Source organism: Pyxicephalus adspersus, chromosome 3 (genome assembly GCF_032062135.1).
Source record: "Pyxicephalus adspersus chromosome 3, UCB_Pads_2.0, whole genome shotgun sequence".
In the NCBI taxonomy this organism is placed as follows: Eukaryota; Metazoa; Chordata; class Amphibia; order Anura; family Pyxicephalidae; genus Pyxicephalus; species Pyxicephalus adspersus.
In genome coordinates, this window is record NC_092860.1 from 75416017 (window position 1) to 75437921 (window position 21905).

The 21905-nt window shown below is 36.7% G+C and overlaps 1 protein-coding gene across 1 annotated transcript in view; it reads left to right on the forward strand.

The window, feature by feature from the left end:
- The window catches only part of SH2D4A (SH2 domain containing 4A), a 38383-nt gene extending 16782 nt beyond the window's left edge, over nucleotides 1-21601 (forward strand). The window contains exons 3-9 of the mRNA XM_072405278.1: nucleotides 1261-1420; nucleotides 3037-3196; nucleotides 10747-10888; nucleotides 13804-14014; nucleotides 14803-14942; nucleotides 19355-19575; nucleotides 21149-21601. Of these exons, the coding sequence (XP_072261379.1) occupies nucleotides 1261-1420; nucleotides 3037-3196; nucleotides 10747-10888; nucleotides 13804-14014; nucleotides 14803-14942; nucleotides 19355-19575; nucleotides 21149-21241 (1127 nt within the window). The 3' untranslated portion in view covers nucleotides 21242-21601. The remainder of the gene's footprint in view (nucleotides 1-1260; nucleotides 1421-3036; nucleotides 3197-10746; nucleotides 10889-13803; nucleotides 14015-14802; nucleotides 14943-19354; nucleotides 19576-21148) is intronic.
- The last annotated feature ends 304 nt before the right edge of the window (nucleotides 21602-21905 follow it).

Here is a 21905-nt window from a genome sequence, read left to right on the forward strand (position 1 = left end):
TGCTCGTCTTCGGCAAAAAACTAGCATGGGTAACCGTTTATGACGGGAATTACCATTGTGATTTCCTATGGCGGCGTTGCCACTTGCTTGTCCTCCCTCTTTCCCCTCTTCATAGATCAGAATGGCTTTGTGTGTCTTGTTCATTCATCTGTCACTGGAAACAATTTTGAAAGATTGACAATAACAATATTCTGAGGTCTATCTGATGTTATTACAGTGCTATATTCTGTGTAAAGGAGCTTGGGCTGGAGATATTCACCCCCTTATTTACACTAATGACCATTGTCACTTAACCAGAAATTATGGAAATTCCAATACTTTAGAGTGGTCATCAGAACAAAAGGTAATGGAGGTATCTCAGCCATGAATAACTGTTTAAGAAGGGAATTTCTGATACATCACAGAGACAGGAAGTAAAGGAAAAATTCTCCAGTGGTGCACAAACAGGAAAAAAACCCAGAATAAACAGTCAAAGGAAAGTAAAGGTAAACTAGTAAAGTACTTAGAGCCAAGGTGTGACATAATTAGAAGGATTTCATGTCTTTTGGCCAATACTGCTGACATCCATACAGTTTTTTTCACAAATGTGTTTAATGATCTCACTTAACTAAATCTCACAAAGAAATGCACAATATAGTATAGTTAACTAATGTTTATGTTGGGATTTTTTCACCCCATATTGACGTGCTGATTTTATTCCCACTATCCTAAATCTTGGTGTTGTATATCATATACTTCAAGCTGTCATATGACTTTACTTGTGTTTTCACATTTCTTGTCTCTCTTTTTTTTTTTCATGACTGCCTTATATGTAAAAAAATGTTATCTGTAGAGTTTTATCACAGATAGATTTAGAAGGGTATGGCTGGTTTACTGAATGTTTTTTTTTGTAATGGGAAGCATTGCTACTCAATTAACTTTAACGACAAGTACATCTTTGTTTTTTGAAAACCAGGCCTTGCATACTTATTAAATCAGCCATATAAAAGCTGTATTATTTTCCCACAAAAACTAAACTTTTGTCATTGTCTGCCTTAGTTAACTCTTAAGACCAAAATCATATCACTAAGTGACAATATAACACACACACGGCATTGAACTGAACAGGTGTTTGGGGAAGAAAGCTAAATATTTCAACCAGTGGTCACCAAACTTTTGGACCTCATGGACCACTAAATTTATCATTTTAAACCCAAATGTGTAGCAAATTGTGTACATAAGTGTGTGTTTTAATACAATAACTTAATTGTTTTTTTTCAGCCTCACATAAATCAGTAAACTGGAAACTTGGAACAGATCAAGAAGTCTGGGTCTGGGTCATGGGAGAACATTCATCAGACAAACCTTATGATGTAATCTGTGATGAGATTATTGGAGAAAGAGCACGTCAGCAAGCTGAAAAAGAAGCAGAGGAAAGGAGGTAGGGCTACTATGAATGTTAGACATTAGAAATGCCATCATAGCCATTGTTTTTTAAAATTTTATTTAAAAATGTCAATTTGTTATGTTTTGATTGGGTTTCTACTTATATCTCTGTGCCCATTGGGGAAATTTTTTTTACTACTATCTAGCTCAATGATGCAACATGAAATAAGAAAACCTCACTGGAACCCTTAAGGTGTTTTTGTTATATGGTGGCAACCCCTAAGTGTTCTTCTATCTTGTCATGTGTGCCCCTGTGGAAACTTCAATTGGCTTTGTTGGAACTCATTGTGAAACCATAATTTTAATAATATCGAAATCCAAAGTTGTTTCAAGGCAATAATGAGTACATGTAAATAAAATGGCTAAGGAGGATCTGGTTCTTTACCTAAAACTATGTCATCATACTTTCCGATTGCCATTACACAAAGCAAATGGAACGGGCAAACAGGTGTGCCACCCTGTGCTTCCTTTGGATGATTGCTTAGCTTGAGTAGGTTAAATGAGGCAATACTTGCTTATCTTATATTCTCATTTATTGCATGGCGCCTGCGTTGAAATGTAGTAGTCATATGTAACTTAGTAATACGACCAGACTGGTTATCTTTATCATTTCCTGCACAAAGGTTGAGTGGCTTTCTTTAATGTGAAAAATTTATTATAGCTGAGTAATGTAAGCACTTTCTTGGGATGGACTTTTTTTTAATTGCTTGCAATTATCAAGACAAATTACGCAAGACAAATTAAACAATCAAGTACAATTAAAGGCATCTAATTATTAGTGAATGTAGACTGAATTATTCTGATGGTTATCTTACCGGCTAACCTTATTCCACATGCTTCAACTGCTTCTCTTTGTGTATTGAACCAGAAGTCCTTTTTTATGTGTGGACTGTTATTGCCTGTCTGCATGAGGAACAAGGTAAGTATTTGTACCTAGTTCCACTGCATGGCCACATTTTAACAGCAGCCTGGAATTTAGCTGTAAATGGAACAGAAATAAAACAGAAAGAGGAACTCTTCAAAGTTCTTTTCTCATATCATGTTATCTCCTACAGGATAGAAAGTAATGGATCATCTAAAAACTAGACACAGATGGCAAAAAAAAACATGCCATGGGATTTACTATTTTACTATTGTAGATATACATGAACTAACAGACTTTGTATAAATAATAAAAAATAAACACCATTGTTCCAGGAGGGTGGGTCTGAGCAGCATCAAAATAATAAAATGATATTAAGCATTTTTTATTAAAAATACCACACTACTCAATGAATGGTTGCTAGGTCTGAAGTCACCCCTTGTGAAAAAAAAAATGATACACTTTTTTATTTATCAATTAAACAGAAATTGCATATTGAAGTGACCTGAGCGTAAACCTAGCTTCTTTTTCCAATAGCATTTTGCAGGAAAAAAAAAATTTTGGTTTATACTCGAATATATACAGGAAATGTATTTAGGAGTCCCATGTCCTAAAAGCATGAATGGTGTGATCAAATAGATAGTAGCATGTCAAAATATATTTTGTGTAACTGAAAGCTGACCCTGTAAGAATTGCTTTTCTTAAAGTCATTACTGAATAAGTAATTAGGTGGCCTTTCTGTCTCACAGGAAAGCTCAAGAGCAAGATTTATCCAAACTAACAGAGGCCCTGACACTGAGCACACAGAATGACACAGTCGAGAGGTGGAAGGAAAATGCTGAAAACAAGATAACAGCAAAAGAACAAGCTAAAAAAGCAGAAAGAATTCAAATTAATGATGAAAATGAGGTAATGGTTACATTTGTATTAAAAGGACCACAACACAATCCCACATTTTAGTGCAATCATTCTAACAAACTATATATATATATATATATATATATATATTATATATATATATATTGGGTAAAATTTTGCAGTTTGCAGTACATGTATTTATAATATATATAATACTGGCAATGATGTACCATTTGAAAATGACCTGGAATACCTTTTTATTGATAGATACATCAGCACCAACCATTTGTGTGCTGAGTACTCATTAGAACTGATAATCAGAATACACATTGCCTGTTCAGTGATGTACATAATATATTTGTTGCAGTTCAGTTTACTCATTTATTTAATAAGTAGTAGAATACTCAAACAGTATGCTTTATATAGGCAATGCTTTTTTTCTGATCTCTAAGACCAGCCAGTGCAGATTTCTTACAGAGAATGACCCTTGATGATAGATCTGTCTGCGTTTGTTCAGACTGCTATGTTGACAGGTCTTGCCAATATTTTAATTCCCAGCTTGGACAATAGTACCATGCAGTGTAAAGACTGTTTCTTTTTATATCATGAAAAGAAAATGACTGAATAGTCATATAAAATTGCTGTATGTAATTACAGGCAGCATGGTTCACAAGCACTTACTACTATACTTAATACAGTATTAAGTATACTCCTGTATGGATCCATCATCACAAGTGATGAATAAATGTGTCATGAAATTTAAAAATACGCTGTGCATTGCTGATCTAAGCCATATAAAAATGTTTACATATGTTCAGTCTATTCACCTTCAGTATTGCGAATGAAAGGGACAACCATTATGATTCTTCTTTATCATAGAAGAAGCTCAAATAGTTTTGAAAGAACTGATTTCTGTGACAATGATAATATATGTAATTACATTAGCTTCTCTGAAATACATGGCAGAGAGACACCCAAGAGCCCACTGTATTACTTTCATCCTTTTTAAAAACAGTAAATTGAACCTGCTTTAAAAAGTATTTTTTATTTAAAGTTCACACGTGTGAATTAGCAAAAAAACATCCAAGATATGTTTTCATATTCCCACATTACCTTATTGATTTTGCAATTGCTCCATTTACGTGAATTTATGTACAAAACAAGAGTCAGATAAGATCAGTTCTGTGCACATTCTATGACTCAGTATCACATTTCAGTGACAGCAGTGGAAGTCCCCAACTGTTCACATAAGGTAAGAATGAGAGTTTTACAGATATCCCAGGTAAACATTTCTGTGCTGTGATGTAAGAACTTAGTCACATTGTTTTTGTAGAGTAAACTCAAGTTCAGTGAATTACTTTCTTTACTAACCCCTGTGACTTTATTCGGGACATATAACAAAGTACAAAATGCAGTAACTCATAAAAATCAGGATATTACCATTGGCCTGCTTTGTAAAAATGTATGGGTTCAAAATTTGTTATGTATTTGCATTTGTATGTAATATATATCTTAGTTTGCAATACAGCTAATTTATAAAAAGAGAATGAGATAATAGATAGCAAGTAATACTACATGATGGCATGCAGTGAATAGAGTATGGACTCATAATCCTAGGCCATGCATACAGTTCCTATGCAGATACATTTTTAATATTCTGCTGAGTATCTCCTAATAGAGCTACCATGCCTCATTTGGAGGCACTGTCCAAGTTTTAGATCCAAATCCCTCTCTCCCTGTTTTCTCCTTAGTTTTCTTTTTTTAACCTGATGTATAGTCTGCTCAAAAAGTGCTATTTAGCTCAAAAAGTGAAAATATTCTTATAATACCTTCCTAATTTTTGCATTTCTTATTTTTTAAAAGCTGATTTCTTTTAGAAAACTAGATGAAGATGAATCTCCCCATATCATCAATATCTGTCTGATAATACGATCTCTATTATTTGGCCTAGACTTCTGTATAAGGGATTGCTCATGGCTGAGACACATCTCTGGTAGGCTTATAAATATGGACATTCTAGATAAATTACAGCAACCTGTGGCCCTTTTATTGTGATTTCCTTTAGCACTTATAAACATACAGTAAGGGGAGTGTTTTACAGCTTCTGATAAGATTAGAAATTGTTTTCATAACATAAAGGAATAAATGAGTAAGTAACTTGTGGTGTCCAGGTGAGGTAACTATCAATCTGTTGTTATGTAACACTAGTGCCAGATGTGCCAATAACTGAAATCATTATATGTGATAAATTGTGTCTTGCTCATAGGGTTGCATTTGACCTACAGGTGTTATTTCAGGGAAAGTAAGTTGTGTACATGCGTTGTATATTGCATCAACACTTCCCTTTTACCCCTTTTGTGTTAGGAGGAGATGACTGAAGAATGCCTACTATTATTATTAGTCAATATTTATATAGCGCTGACACAATATGCAGAACTTTAGTATAAACTATACACTATATATTTTACAGTATAAGGTCATTTTTTTGGGGGGGGTGGGGAGTCAAAAAACATAACTACATGTTTTTTGAATGTGGAAGTAAATCTACGCAAACATGGGGAGAACCCAGAAACAAAACTTGAACTTGGGACCACAGGAATTATTAGAATAGATAAATAGTTGCTCCTGTTGGCCATTTTAATGCAGCATTAGTTGGTGGTAGGCATGGTGGACATGTTGTTTGGAGGGGGGGGGGGGAGAGATTATGTAAGAATACATTGCTGGCTAAATCTGATTAAAATAGCAGGTACTGGTTATATGTAAAGTTAAAAAAAAATTAGGAAATCTGCATTAGACTGTAATGCTATTGTTGAGGACTCTATTATTATTATTATTTATTATTAAACAGGATTTATATAGCGCCAACATATTACGCAGCGCTGTACATTAAATAGGGATTGCAAATGACAGACTAATACAGACAGTGATACAGGAGGAGAGGACCCTGCCCCGAAGAGCTTACAATCTAGTAGGTGGGGAAATTTCACACACAAAAGGATGGGAGATATGTAGTGTGGGAAGTAGTGATGGTTTCAAATGACAGAAGAAGCCGGGTAGGCAAGTTTGAAAAAATGGGTTTTGAGTGCTCTTTTAAATGAGCAGAAAGTAGGAGCAAGCCGAATAGGACGAGGAAGACCATTCCAGAGAGTTGGAGCAGCTCTAGAGAAGTCTTGTATCCTTGCGTGTGATGAGGTTATGAGTGAGGAAGTCAGTAGTATGTCATTGGAGGAGCGGAGAGAGCGGCAGGGGGAGTATTTTTTAACCATGTCAGAGATGTAAGTGGGACAATAACTGTGTAGGGATTTGAAGGCAAAGCACAGGAGCTTAAATTTGATTCTAAGGTGAAAAGGAAGCCAATGGAGAGAACTACAAAGAGATGTAGCGGAAGAGGAGCGGAGGGAAGGATGGATGAGTCTGGCTGCAGCATTCATAATAGATTGTAGAGATGCTCTATTGGCATCATTGGGGTTTAATGATGATAAAAAGGAATAATATGACTATGCTTGTGGTGTGCTATAATTGTGCTGTTTTAAAATGTTTCTTGGATTTTTCTAGCAGTGTAGAAACTTATAACTGTTCTTGCAGGTTATAATGGCAATATTAGATTTTTCCAAGGTATAGTTGTATTCAAATGTTTAATATAAGTCAAATCTGACCAATGAACACAGATTTTTGCCCACTTGGCTGTAAATCATCTGTTAACATAAGTTTCTCTTATAGGTTCATTTCCCATTCATTCCTGGACAGAATTATAGTGCAGCATACTATAGTGGTGGTCCGCAAGAAAAATTTGCTGGTCCATGGCTCTGACTGGTGAACCCCCCATCAGAGTCCTTCTCCTGACTCTGCTGGTCCTGTCCCCGCTACTGTCCCGCCAGGATATTTAGCAAGCAGGTCTGAGCCGGCAGTGGGAGATTGGGTGGGTTCTGGCATCATGACGCCACTATGGTGAAAGTTTCTTCTCCTTTGACTGACACACAACTCCCCGCACCTGCTCTGTCTGGATTCTGTTGGTTGAGTGGTCTGTGAGATCCGAAAGGTTGGGGACCACTGTTATTTTGGGTATGTTCTTTTCATGCCCCTATAGCAAAACTTTTTTTTTAAGTTTGGCTGATTCTGCACCTGACATTTCAAGGGTTCTCCTGTGGTACAAACTTTAGAGCATAATGAAGAAGGGATCAACTAATACTGTTCTAAAAGGATTCCAGGTAGCTTTTTCTGGGAATCTTTTGCCTAATAATATATGAAATGTGCATAAAATATAACAATCACATTTATAAATTAATTATATAGTAATATTTCAGTCATGTAATTCTTTTAAATATAAAGAGAGCCAGCACACCAAATTGTAGTATTTGAAATATTTCCCAATACACCTAATATAGAAAGAAAGAAATATAAAAAAAAGAGAAAAGCTGCAAATATCATGACAACAAAACAGCATTTCTTTTTTTGAAGTCAGCTTTTACATCTGGAACTTTTCAGCCCATATGTTTCAGATGACTAGCAAATGAGATACTGTAGGTGCAGCTGTTTTGCAGTTTAAGGTATTTGTGGCACAGCCCAACTTTGGTATGGTAATATAAGTTAACCTTTTCCATTTCAATTGATTCTACCTTTTTCCCAGAAAATCTACATAGAACAACTTAATTTGTCTGGTTCCACTGCATTACTTACACTGCGTGTGCTTAGACAAACAAACAAACCTGACCTGTGCAAGCTGCTTGTTGCCAAATTGTCATGTGTCACACCTAAACTATACCTGACATAGAATTTCCCATGGAATGTCCTTGCCAGCAGTGAGCCTCGGAGACATTGCTTCCTTAATGTAATTGTTATTTGTGAAATCTTCCTGTAAGAACTGGTCAAACAAGTGGAACTATAACAAGTTAGGAGCTAAAAATATATTCAGCTACATGACATCAATAAGTAAGGAGAACTAAGTGAAATTTCCTTACTTTAATTTTGAATTCTGCTTTGCAGTAATTGAAAGCTGTCGAGATGTAATAATCATTATCAAATCAAATGAATGATGGAACTATTTGCTTTTTCCCTTGCAGCATACAGCATGCTTTGCTATATTAAATACACACATGCCTGTAAGCAAATACACTTGGAATGACTTGGGTGGCTATTCTTTTCACATACAGTTGCTTACTCCTATCTTTTATAAGAATATATCTGAATCATCTAATATCAACAAAATAGTTTGCTTTATGCTCTGTCATCAGAAGGCATTATATTTACATCTTCTGCACCCTGTGTCTGCTATCTTTGCTTTATTGCAGTTTCCTTCATAATCACCCTATTCTCTACATATATTTATTACATAATACTAGTGCTACTTTATTATATATTATGATTGCATACAATTCATTCTTTACAGGCTGTTAACAAGTAGAGATAAATGCACTTGCCAAAATGGCATTTTCTGCCATTTTTTCATTTTTAAGATCAGCTTTTCACTTAAACAAAAAATTCTTCTGACAGCTTAAATCAACTAATATATCCCCTTCGTTGTGGAGTGATTGTTATTGTGTAGTTATTGTATTGTTCCCAGCTCAATGAAAAGTTCTACTCTTTCTTCTTTCAGAGAAAGAGTCTGACACTTAGATTGCAGTTATAAAACAAACATTGAATTTGAAACATAAGTAGGTGTATATAGAAGAATTTAATTATCGTTTCAGTTATTTTATTGTTAAAACGCCCTGCTTAGTCATCGCATTGTACTCAGTCTCTTTCGAGGCTAAAATAGCTGACTTTTGACTAACAGATCAAAACATCAGATTTCTCTTAGCTACACATGCATGGATCAGCCAGAACAGCAAACCACATACCTAATATTATGCAGGTTCCCCTTGTGCTGCCAAAACACTGACTACTCGGGCCATGGACTTAAAGTGGAACAAAACTTTGAAAATTAAAAAACTGTGACCAGGTGGGTCTTTTATTGCAGAAGGGATAGACAATATCCTATTTACAATAAATTAACCTTACCTGTCTTAACACAATTTAATTGGAAGTTGAGTTGGATCATTGGCCATCTTGATTGGCTGGGCTGGGATGACATAACCCCTGTGCATACTGACATCCGACACCGAGCTGAGCATGTGCAACACAGTGCCCCAAAAGCACAGGTGAACAGGCAGGTAAGTTTATTTTATTAGAGAAGGGACATTGCTAGTCCTTTCTACAATAAAATACCTGCCTGGTAATCATTTTGAGTGGAACAATAGGACCTCTAAAGATGTAATTTGGTAATAATGTCCTAATAAAGACAGCGGATGCTATAGAAATAAAATGACTCCTTTTCCTCTTCTCCTGCTAAAAATGTTGGTTATTTGGCTGTTTCTGGCTTCAACTCTAATTTTTACTTTTAAACATTGGTGCAGCAGGTTTAGTGTGAATGACCTTACTTATTGTCCTTACTTAAATCCTGCTAGAAAATTTGACTTGTCCATTCCCTAGCACTTCCCTCTCCCTCCCTCCATGCAAGGGGTATGTCTTCTTGGAGTGACTAATTAATCTTTGTGCTGGCTCCTTTCTTTACCTCCCTTTTATGTAGCTGCTGACGGAAGAGGAATACTACCAAGTGTCACTTGAGTCAATCAAGCTTTAGGATTTATTTGGTATTTTCCTGTATATTGACTTATTTTACTGTAAGAATATGATATGTATTAAGCATTGTTAAACAAAATACCCATGATGTGGCTGAATCACAATTATGTGAGATAACCAATAATGCAATAGTTATAGTAAAAAATAACACATGGCAGCATGCACAGTATTTATTGCAGAAGGGATGGGTGATGTCCCTTCTGTTACAAAAGAGATTTACCTGTTGATTGCAAAGTTTTCTTTAATTTATACTGAGCTTGGATGTCGGGTGTCCCAACTTTAAAAATATCAGGCAAAGATGGTGGCAGCCATGGTGGAGCAAGGAAGTAAACACACAAGCATTGCAATCGGGAAGTAACTTCACCTGTCTCTTCTGCAACAAAAAATATACTTGCTCGCAATTTTTTACTTTAGATTAAAGTTTTATTCTAATTTAGATTTTTGCCCTGTCAATGATTTGAACATTCATTATAGTTTCACAGTTTCATTATAGTATAACAATATCTGAATCATACGTAAGTCCTGTTATGGCTAGTATTCTTTCAGACACTAATAGATTATTATTATTATTATTGTTATTAATAATAAACAGTATATATATACCACCAGCATGTTACGAAGTGCTGTACATAAAATAAGAGTTGCAAATAACAGTGAAACAGGAGGAGGAGTGGACCCTGCCCAGAATTTAGGATGACAGTCACCTGATAGCCCCACTTTGATCTCCTATTTGTGAATGAGTCAGAGAATGAGCAGTCAAGTACAGTAGGCAAGAAAGCTGGTTGTAATCATTGTTGTTCTCAGCTGATATAAATTGTGTAATAATTGTTAATGAGATCCTTACAATAAAACAATATTAGCTTTCATCTTTAGTCTTGCCTGCTGGTTTGAGCTCATACATTGCTGGAATCACTTACAGTGTTCTTTATTATGTATATCTCAGTTATCAAAACCATTTCCTTCCTTGCTTTGTGTTATCACAGAAAAAATCTGTAATAATGAAGTCACAAACAAAAGAAAATGAAAAGTTAGAGGAACGAACTCAGGAAATTTACATGAATTGGAAAGAAGCTCAGGAGATCAAACAAAAGATGGAGAAGGAAGATTCTGAGTGGCAAGAAACACGTAAGGTTTTTAAAAATGATTCCATCTGTAAATGAATATAACTAACATAAAATATCTTGCACATGTATTGTGAACATTGTTTTACTGTATTTGGCATGGAGGTAAGTTGAAAGATAATTCCACAGCACATTTTGTTTTCCATGGAACTTTAGGGTCCATCCAGAGGTTCCTAAAGTTCTTTGAGCAATTTCTGTCTCTAGGATTAGCAAACACTAAAGCTGGGTACACACATGCAATAATTGTCATTGGAAAGGATCTTTCACGATCCTTTCCAATGTGTAGGGACTGCACAGTGCATGAACGAGTGTTGTACATACAGCACCGTTTTGCCCTATGCAGAGGGGAGGGGGAGAATGACTGAGTGGCGCCCTGCTGCACGCTCTCCCCCTTCGCTTCGATTATGATCGTTCGTCATCCATCATCTGTGGATCCGCCAGGATGGTCGTTCGTACACACACCAGATTCTCGTCCGATATCAGCCCTGAGCCAATAATCGGACGAGAAGCATTGCAAGATTGTACATGGCCTAAGACCTATTATTTTTTACTGACCACAGAAGGAATATTCTTCCTGCTGACCATCATGTTAGTGATTTGTAGTGTTACTTGTTGATATAGTAAATAACAGCCAGGTTACCTTGGGTCTGAAAGATATTTCAAGGGTTGTTTAGTGTTTAGATTGAGAAAGGCTGTCTTACAGTATAAACACCTGGTTAAAGGGGCATTTTATAAAGAAGCAAGCCTTGTTTGTATTTAACTCTCCCAAACTAGAGCTGAATGATACTTTATTACAGTCTTTTTGTCCGTTTTTTTACCTTTTTAACATAAGGGAACCATTTAATAACTTTCAGCTCTTCAGGGAACCCCTGCTATATTTACTACAGCTCACATTATTATAATGGTCATTTACATATCATGTACATTGCTGGTCAGTGGAAAGAATGTCACCCTTACAGACAACAAAAATGATCGTTTTTGCCAGTAGTAGCTGACCTGGGGATCACAAATTGCTTATTGCTTAAAGTACTCTTAGCAATCTTTGGAGGAATCCTAGGGTTACATAGGACATTGCATATGCTCCTGCATAACAGTCTAAGCAAGTTACAATTCCAACCACTATGTCCTTTACTTTTTCTGACTGAGCCAAATCTTCTTTAATTTGTTTGGTACACAATTCTTTTCCTAGACACTGTATTATTATTACATTATTATTACACAGTATTTATATAGCATCATCATATTACTCAGCGTTGTACAAAGTCCATAGTCGCGTCACGAACTGTCCCTCAAAGGAGCTCACAATCTAATGTCCCTACTATAGTCATATGTCATTAATGTAGTCTAAGGTCAATTTAGGGGGAAGCCAATTACCTTAACTTCATGTTTTTGGGATGTGGGAGGAAACCGGAGTACGTGGAGAAAACCCACGCAGACACGGGGAGAACCTGCAAACTCCACGCAGATAGAGTCCTTGCTCGGATTTGAACCTGGGACCTAGCGCTGCAAAGGACGGAGTGCTAACCTCTGAGCCACCATGCTGCTCACTGTAGCTTACATTTGGAGGGCTTCAGCAACAGAGGTAATATTATCAATCTAGAAAGCATTGGACTAGGTTGACAGATGCTGTGAAAATGCTGGTGATGCCCCGTGAACAATAATCTCACTGTAATGCAGAAGCAGTGCAGTATTGTTGCCACATAACCACAGGAAGCTGCATTACAGGTAGTTGCACAAAAAACTGGATATGCAAATGCACAAAAAAACGGATATGCAGATGCATAATTTTTTTCTCTTTGAAAATGAGAAGCTAGTTCAGCTTTACTTAATAAAAAAAACACCTTAATGGCTGTTAAATCAGCAATTTAATCTCTGCAAATGCTTTCCAAAACCTTGCTATACATACTTATCTTTGAGGGCATGGGGTCATTATATATATGTATATATAGAAATTAAAGGTTCAATAAGCATCAGTGTTTTGTAGCTCTGAATAGGTCAGAGACTGCTAAAGTAAGTGAGCGTTATTTTCCAAAAATTTTTCGAAAATATTTTGTGCCTTTTCTTAGATTTTTCAGTACAGTAATGAAACCAAGGGGTACAAAATGCAATAATCAAAAATGATCTGTTAGCAATGAAACAATTACATGCTGCATACTTATTCTGGGGCAGTGAAGCTGTACCTGATCACTGACTCTTGTTATTAAACTAGTATGACTCCTACTATGGCAGGCTAATCAGATCAGACACCACACTTTTAAAACAACTAAATTAGGACTAAAAAATCTATTAAAACAAAGTCTTGTATGTGTGGCTTCAAGAAAAAATGCTCCCTTTTCAGTCCTTATAGTGTAACTGTTCAGGTGTCATTATTACAAAAAATTGTTTTGCTAAAAGCACAAAAGGCCAATGCCAAAGAGGATTTTTTCTAAAAACAAAAGAGAGAAGATGTCGTATTACCAAAACAAAGCGTCAGCATTTTCCTGCAGGCTAATATTGGCCTTCTACTTTTTTGGGTAATTGAATGTTGTGAAAAAGTAATGTAACAATTTGAGAGCAAGCACACAGCTCAGTGTATGATGCCAGGTATCCCGTCATACACCTGGCTGCTGGGAATGAATGAACTCCCATGTGCAGGAGTTATGCGATTCCCACCTGAAGATCCTGAACCCGGGCAAGGATGGCAGCACCTGCAATAGATCTAGGAGGGGTGAGTGGAGTGGAAAACATTTAGAAAAGGCAGGTAAGTTTATTTTTAAAGGGACATCATCCTTTCTGCAATAAAGAACCTGTCTGTCTGGGAAGAGACATGAAGAGAATGATGTGCTAACCCTTCCCTACTCCAGATGTATGAATGTAGATATATGTAAAGTATATGTCATTATGTAAAAATAAATTAAGTTTATTATTTTCTTTTTTCAGTGAGAAAATCAAAAGCAGCTGATGAGAGAAGGAGGTCTATGGCTAAACAGGCCAGGGATGACTACAAGAGGCTGTCAATGCAGGCCATTGAAAGAGGAAGTGTGGCTGAGAGGGCCAAAAATTTTGGAGGGGAAGTTAAACGACCACCTTTACCACCAAAACCAAGGCTCACTCCATCTACTCCATCAAATAGCAACTGTGGAATAAGCAGGTACATTAAAACACATTGGTAACATCTGGGAAAACCTTATAATGTTCAAAGCAGAGTAAACATAAAGTAACAAGTGGAGTGAGGAGAACCAGGAGAAGTGGATCCTGGGAGATAAATAATATATAAGCATTCACTTGTACAATATCTACAGCAGGGAGGTACACAGACCCCCCCTTTTTCTTACAGGGGAACACACCAGAGAGCATTCCTATTGGCTAAGTTATGCATAGGCGCAATCGGAGCAATGCAACCGTTCTCTTGTGTAAATATGTGTTATTGCAACACACAGAAAAAACTCATTCACACTAGGCTGCCCAGCTTGTTCCTGAAAATGATCTCATGTTGACATTAAGGTTGGCATACCTTGTGTATGTGCATTTTATTTGTCTACCCAATGTACCAGAACTAATGGAAAATTGGGATGATATTAGGAATGAATGGCAACACAGAAAAACAACACATGTAATGTGCACTGTGAAAGCATGTGTTGTACAATGCATGGAAAATTCCTGTACATAAGATTAGGAGTGCAGTAAAAAATGTATGAAATTTTAATGCTAAATATTTTTACTGATTTTTAGCTTTTATGACTCCCACTTGTTCTGTCATACAAAAGAAGTGTGTTACTATAGTAACTTTTACAAGTGTAGTAAAAAGGCCAATTAAATATATTTTCCTATTTTTAGTTTAGATCTTTACTTAGGATATATATTCGGAACAACAACACTTTCATCATTGTGTATAGACATTCATTCTTTATTAAATTCATTATTATTGTATCCTTTAAGATCTGATAGAAGACAAGGTATAAGAAGATTAAATTCTAGTTGCACACGGGATAATATCATCAAATGGTTCAAAGAGGAACAACTTCCTTTACAAGCTGGATGGGACAGATCTGGAAGCAGCATTGCACCTTGGTTTCATGGTAAGCGCTTGTCCCTACTACCTGTTGGTGTCATTTACCATGGCATGGCTCTCACAAGGAAAGTCGGCGATATCAGGGAAAGTTTGAGTGGTGTGCACTATTCTGTTTCTTACTGTTGTTCCTGCATAGCTACTTCTGAGCCTGCTGGCCATTTCCCTGCAGCAGTAATTATATAAATACTATAGCAAATATTAAATTGTAAATATTTGCTGTTATATCTGTGTATTTGTGGTGTCAAGTTAGTTTCGGAGAAAATGCAATGCATTTCTGTGCATGTTACCATGCATTCATCAATGTATTAATTTGAATGAGCATTCCGATGCAACACATCACAGAAAGGCCTCCTGTTGTCTGTGTATTGCCCTGTGTTGTGTTTATGTGCAACACAATATTGGGAACTAGTCGGTATGAACCCTAATGTATGAAAGTAAACATTTATATGAAAACATAAAAAAAATTATTGCATGAGAATCAGTCGCTGTATGTTAAAACACATTCAGTGCAGGAGAATCTTTCTGGTGCGTGTCTTATTCACTGCTTTAAAATTAAAAAACCCTAAAGTTATACCTGTAGCCAAAATGTTTTACCAAGTTTAGAAAAGCTAACTATTAGTTTATTGCTGCCTTTTACATTGGAATGGTTCTCTCTATATTATAGTGGCCACCAAGACTGACAATTACTGGATGTCTAAGGGGCTACAAATGTTCCCAGAACAAGAGGTGATTGTATCTTCCAATGGAGACACCTGTTTTTTTTTACCTGAAAAAAGTCTTTGGTACAGAAAAAGACAATGAAAAACAAGATTTTCACCATTCTCTACCTTTTCCAAAATAGCTTTAGCTATAAATACACTTTAACCAATATATTTACAATGTGCTCCTAGCACCACTAGTGTACAGTATGAGATTTAGGATATCTGTGTGCTAGAAATAGCAACCCAAAGCCTTTAATCAATGGTCAGTGGGGATTTTATTGACATCCCTCAGCATACTGGTAACTTTACCTTTTCTGCGACTACGTAAAGCGAGTCCCAGGTCCCAGCCTCTATTTCCTCCATTTTATTTAGTATGGCAGCTCCTCCCCTTCAGTGGTCAAATCCTATGTGTGTGCTGGGTCAGATCCTATATCCAACATGCTATCATGCAGCCACTTATTTTGTCCCATGATGTAATATTAAGAAACATATTGAAGATATTTTAACACAAAATGTAAAGCAAGTTAATACTGCACATATTATGGAACAAGTAAAGATCCTCCAATAGCAGCTGACCAGTCTAGGAGAATTATTTCTATCCTCTCTTCTATTCCTCTCCTTCCTGGGAGTGTTTAACTATACTCTATGCTGGCCCAGCTCCTCTGACCTTTAGCTGTTGGTAAAAAGGCTAGGAAAAATACTATAGTGTTGTTTAGGTGACAGCTCTGAGTTTGTTTGACTAGTGCCTTCTAGCTGCAGTTTAATTTTTAAACAATTATAAACAGGGGTGCTAAGTTAATTAAATCAACTTTTTCTCCTTTTATGTTCAAAAATTAATTTCACTTTCTGTATATTTTAATTCAGTTCACAACCTTGCTGCCACCTCGTGGTCATACTGAGTAATTACAGAACTTTGTGCAGCAGTTTCCAAAATTAATATTTAATCCTCTGTATGTGATATATTAAATAAACACCACAAGAAACCCTTATCAGCCAGTTTCTCCTAATCAACTTGCACCAAATGTTTACTCTTCAGTATGAATCATACTTTGTGTTGCTTAATGCAGAATATTGATTTTTGTGTGCTGATTTTGCAAATAAGCTCTTGAAAACTAGTAAAAACACACATTGGTTCCGGGAACACTGTAGTCAACAAGGAAGTTTTACTGAAATGAGTTAAGTATGTTATGTATATTTGAACGAAAAACAGCCAGACAGTGCATGGAACACAGTGAAATGCTTGTGCGTTTTTTTTTTTTGTTTTTTTTTTTGCTGTGTACGGCTACCACCCTGATCTGCAATGCACACAATAATGTTCCATACATACCCTACTTTTAGAAAGTTGGATTTTGCATGATACAAGACATAATTCTTGTCAAATGGGTTTCACTAAAATCTTGAAGCGACAGGGTACAATATGATTGATAAAGGATTTATGGAAGCTGTCATTCCTGACAAATTTCTAGCTGTCTGCATGCCATGGCATTATAACTTTAATACTTTGAATCACTGAACTGGAACAAGTATACAGATGAGAATGACTGATGCTCCTTTGACTTTCCTTATCCATTTTGCACCAAACACCCTAAATAACTGTATGCCCAAGTCAATCCTCCTCAATACAGCATACAAAGAAGAAGTGTCTGTTGTTTATGGTAGAAGAGTTTTTTGGGGGTATAGAAATTCTCAAGTGTTCCATGCTGAGTAGGAGGCACACATACGTGAGTGAATATATTATCAGTAAAGATCACTGCCTGGTCGAATCATGTCCAGGAGGTAAAAAAAAAAGTATTGTGAAAATTAGGGTAAAACCCTATCTTGGCCTAGTCAATCAGGCCATTGGACAACTTACTGTTAATTAAAAAAAGATTTTTTGCTCTCATGGTTAATTCTAATAATATTCAATTAATTTTTTATAGATACTGCGTGAAATTAATTGTTTATTAAATAGGGGTTGCAAATGACAGATATAAACAGTGACACAGGAGGAGTAGGGGACCCCATTCTGAAGAGCTTACAATCTAGTAATTGGGAATAAATTGGGCATTTATAGGATCCTATCAGCCCCAAAATGAAAAAAACCTTATTAAATATAGGGAATCAGGGCTGACAATAAAACAGCGGGAAGTCTGCTTGTTTTTCAGTGTTAATACAATCTCATATACCTGATATATCAGGGAAAGGAACTTACTAGTTTATGTCAAAAATGACAACAAAAAAATTGATCAATTGACTGCTAACAAAATGAGTTTACCTAACCCTAATAACAATAAATGTATAACATGTCATTATACTATTACAATATGCATAGTGACATGACTATGGACTTTATAAAGTGCTGCATAATATGTTGGCACTATATAAATACTGTATAAAAATAAAAACCTCAGGTGGATCATATGAACAAAAACATGCATTGTTGTATATGAAATGATTTATCTTCAGAATAACAAACATGATCTTAGATGCAAGCAAATTCTTTCTTGATGACCATGTAAGCATGTGACATTTCTAGGTCTAGGTACAGAGGTTGAAAAAGTGTAATGGGATTTTCGGACCTATGACTAATGTTTATACACAGATTAAGTTCCTGAACAAAGAAGGTTATTTATAGTTTTTTTCCTGTAAAAAAAAAAAAAAAGTTTTGCTTTAGTCAGAAAAGTGAAATTTAAATACTAACCTGTCATGATGTGCACAGAGGTGAACAGGAGATAGAAGTGAATATTGTGTTCTTCCCATGTGCAGTCCAGTTTTAGCATGGTAATAATATCATCTTGTATTTATATAGCACTGAAATATTAAACATCTCTTTACAAAGTCCATAGTTATATCACTAACTATCCCTCAAGGCGACTCACAATCTAATTTCCTTTAGTATTATGTCATTAACACAGTCTAAGGACAACTTTGACAGGAAGCCAAATAACCTGGATAAAAGGTTAATACACAGGTATATATCCACCCTACAAAGGGAGAGCTGAAAAAGGACTTAAAGCGTACCTAAACTCAGATTTTTCACTTTACATTAAAGGTTAGACAACCCTTTTATGTTAGGTTAAAAATTCTAGTGCCCCCTAATTCTCGATCGACCTAGGCGACTGAGAATGAATGAGAGCACAAAGCATCCCTGGATACCTACGTCACGCATCCCGGGAGACTCTTGTATGCTCCTTCTGGGCATCCCCGAGCACCTCTGGCATGCAAAGAAGGAGGCCTTTCATCAAAAGGGCGAAAAAAAAGACGATTTCGCACATGCGCAGTGTGCTCGGCAAGTTTTTTTCCCCAACTAGTTCACCCAATCCCACGCCTGGGTTGGGTGACATAGTAAGAAGAACCTAGAAGAAGAGGAGAAGATAGCGGCTCCAGAAGAGCCGGTTCGTAGACGGATACTGTTACGACGCGGGAGACGATGGAAGCGACCTCCGGACCGAACGACTGCACTGCGGGATTGAAGTTAAGTATTTTTTTTTTTGTTTTCAACATTTTTGAATTTAGTTCCTCTTTAATTGTGAGGGACAGTCCTTCTAGATAAGGGACAGGTGGGAGTTATGGAACACTATACTGTCATGATGGCAGAAATCAAATCAAGTGAAATGTCAGGTGTTGTTTGGAAAGCATGCATTGCTAATTTATTTTCATAGTTTTGGAATAGAACAGATTTTTGCTTCTTTTCACATATTCAGGTAAGCCTATTTGTGTTCATGTTACCCACCCACAGGTATCATTTCAAGACTAGAGTCAGAAGACATTTTAAAAGTCCACGCACCTGGAAGCTTTCTTCTACGTGTCAGTGAGAAGATCCAAGGCTACGTTCTTTCATATCGCTCTGAAGAAGGATATATGCATTTTCTTATAGATGCTTCTGGCACCTCTTACAGCTTTTTGGGAGTAGATCAACTACAGCATGCAACTCTGGCTGACCTTGTAGAATATCACAAGGTAATACTATTGTAATAACTCATGTTTACTTACCTCCTTGTACAGGCTTGTTCCTTACTTTTAGATGAATAGTTTTCTGTGATTAGCAAGTCGCAGCTAAAATCTGATATACCACCCTGAACCAAACTTTCCATCATGGGCAGAATGGAACAAAAGTTTAGGCCCCTGCAAGATGGTTTGAGGGCAACCAACCCCAATGCATACAATCATGGCAACCAACCTCATTGCATACATTAATGCTTACAGAGCTACTAGGTTATTAGACAGAATATATCACAGCTGTGACTAGACTGCCATGGCAATCAATATTTTTTCATAAGAATTACTACTCAAAAAATTAAGGGGCCACTAAAATCACATATCAGATCTCGAAAGCTGAAATACTCAAGCTGAAAATCACAAATTGACCTAAAAAAGGTCAATGGAAACAAAAATCATTACCCAATGAGGCCCAGGATTCAAAACCACACTGAAAATCAAGGTAAAAAGTTGGAAATTACGCTCACAGCAGAGAGTCTAAAGTTTAATTTTACTCTACCAAGATGATAACTTTTCTAGTGCCCTATTTCTCACAAGGCAGCCTACTCATTAAATAATGTATTCTTTTTTTTACTTAAGCTGCGTACACACCTGCAATTTTTCTCGTTGGAAAGGATCTTTCACGATCCTTTCCAACGAGAAAAGACTGCACGATGCATGAACGATGCTGTACATACAGCACCGTTCATGCTCTATGGAGAGGGGAGGGGGAGAGCGACGGAGCGGCACCCTGCTGCGCGCTCTCCCCTTCCCTTTCATTAGGATCGGTCGTCGTCCATCGTCCATGGATCCGCCAGGACGGTCGTCAGACGATGGACGACGACCGACTGTACACACGGCAGATTTTCGCCCGATAATTGGCCGATACCGATTATCGGGCGAGAAAAATTTGCCGTGTGTACGCAGCTTTAGGATGAGCCATTTATAGATAACACATATTATTGACTTAGTGGCTTCAACAACAGGCTCTTGTGTGTGTTCAGTCCTATCTGCACCTAAATAGACAGAGACTTGAATTAGACCAACATCTGATCTAGGAGAAAGTGAGAGATTGTCAAGAGAATGGTAGTCTGTGTCTCAACGGACTAGGAGTCTTTTCAAGAGACTGCTTCAGTCTACCCGATGGACTGGTTCTCTAGGTTTTTGTCTGGCAGGGAGAAGAGAATTGTATGACAAATAGCCAGGAGGCTAGAAGTTCTTTGTTTCTAAGTAGTGCTGAAATTTCCCCTACGTGGTGACAAAAGTGTGGCTGGTAGGGATGGGGGGGAGTGGTGGCAACTAATATAAACAAATTCTAATAAAAGAGATTTAGATCAGGGGCTAAAACAGGAAAACAGTGCAGTATTACATTACAGGCTTTCCCGGTATATATGCAGGAACTTCTATAAGAGGAGAAACTGACCCCAAGGTTTTACATGGAATTAGAAAAATTGGATAGGTATAATGGCAGCAAGTCTAGTTGTAAAATATAACTTGTATGCTTTAATATAAAAGCAGGTTTACTAAGGCACTTACATGTGTTTATTTTTGACAGACTGAGCCCATTACCTCGCTGGGAAAGGAGCTGCTACTGTATCCATGTGGTCAACGCAAAAACACCTGTGACTATATGGACCTCATATCATAAGGGACTGGCCTTCTTCTAACTGCCTTGGGAACAAAATATTTGCTGCTCCTTGGTATTGCAAGGGCTGTTTACCAGGACAAGAACATTCGTATTCTATCAGTATACAAAAAACACTTGTAGGATCTTATATCTGGTGGTGCAATTCCAAAGGATATATATGACTGAAGCAGAGTTATGGCTTTATCATGGTTTAATAGCACCTGGACTATTCCCTGGACTACGTATTTTACTATATTTAATTGGACACAACTAAAACAAACCAACTCTAGGGTTAAGTTATGTGTTGTGTCATTGCTGCACTATAATGAACATGTTTGTTAGCAATAATAACAGGAATCTTTTATTAAAGTTTTAGTTACAGTTTCTTGTTCTGTTTTATTTGAAATCAAGACTTATATTAAATTATTGTAAGCTAGTAATTGGGTGCATGACCAATATAAACAATGATATCTCCTTGATATAGATATTTGGCTTGGTTACCGGCATGTACTTATCAATCGAAAGAGCCATCATTTTGCCAAATGGCAAAACTGTATTGGGTGTGGAAAATGGTGGGGGTGCTCCAATTTACTGGTGGTAGGAGGTGCTATAGGAAGAATGTTAATTGAACAAAGGAAATGCATTTGGAATTTATGTTGGATCAATATGTGACATTAATATTGAC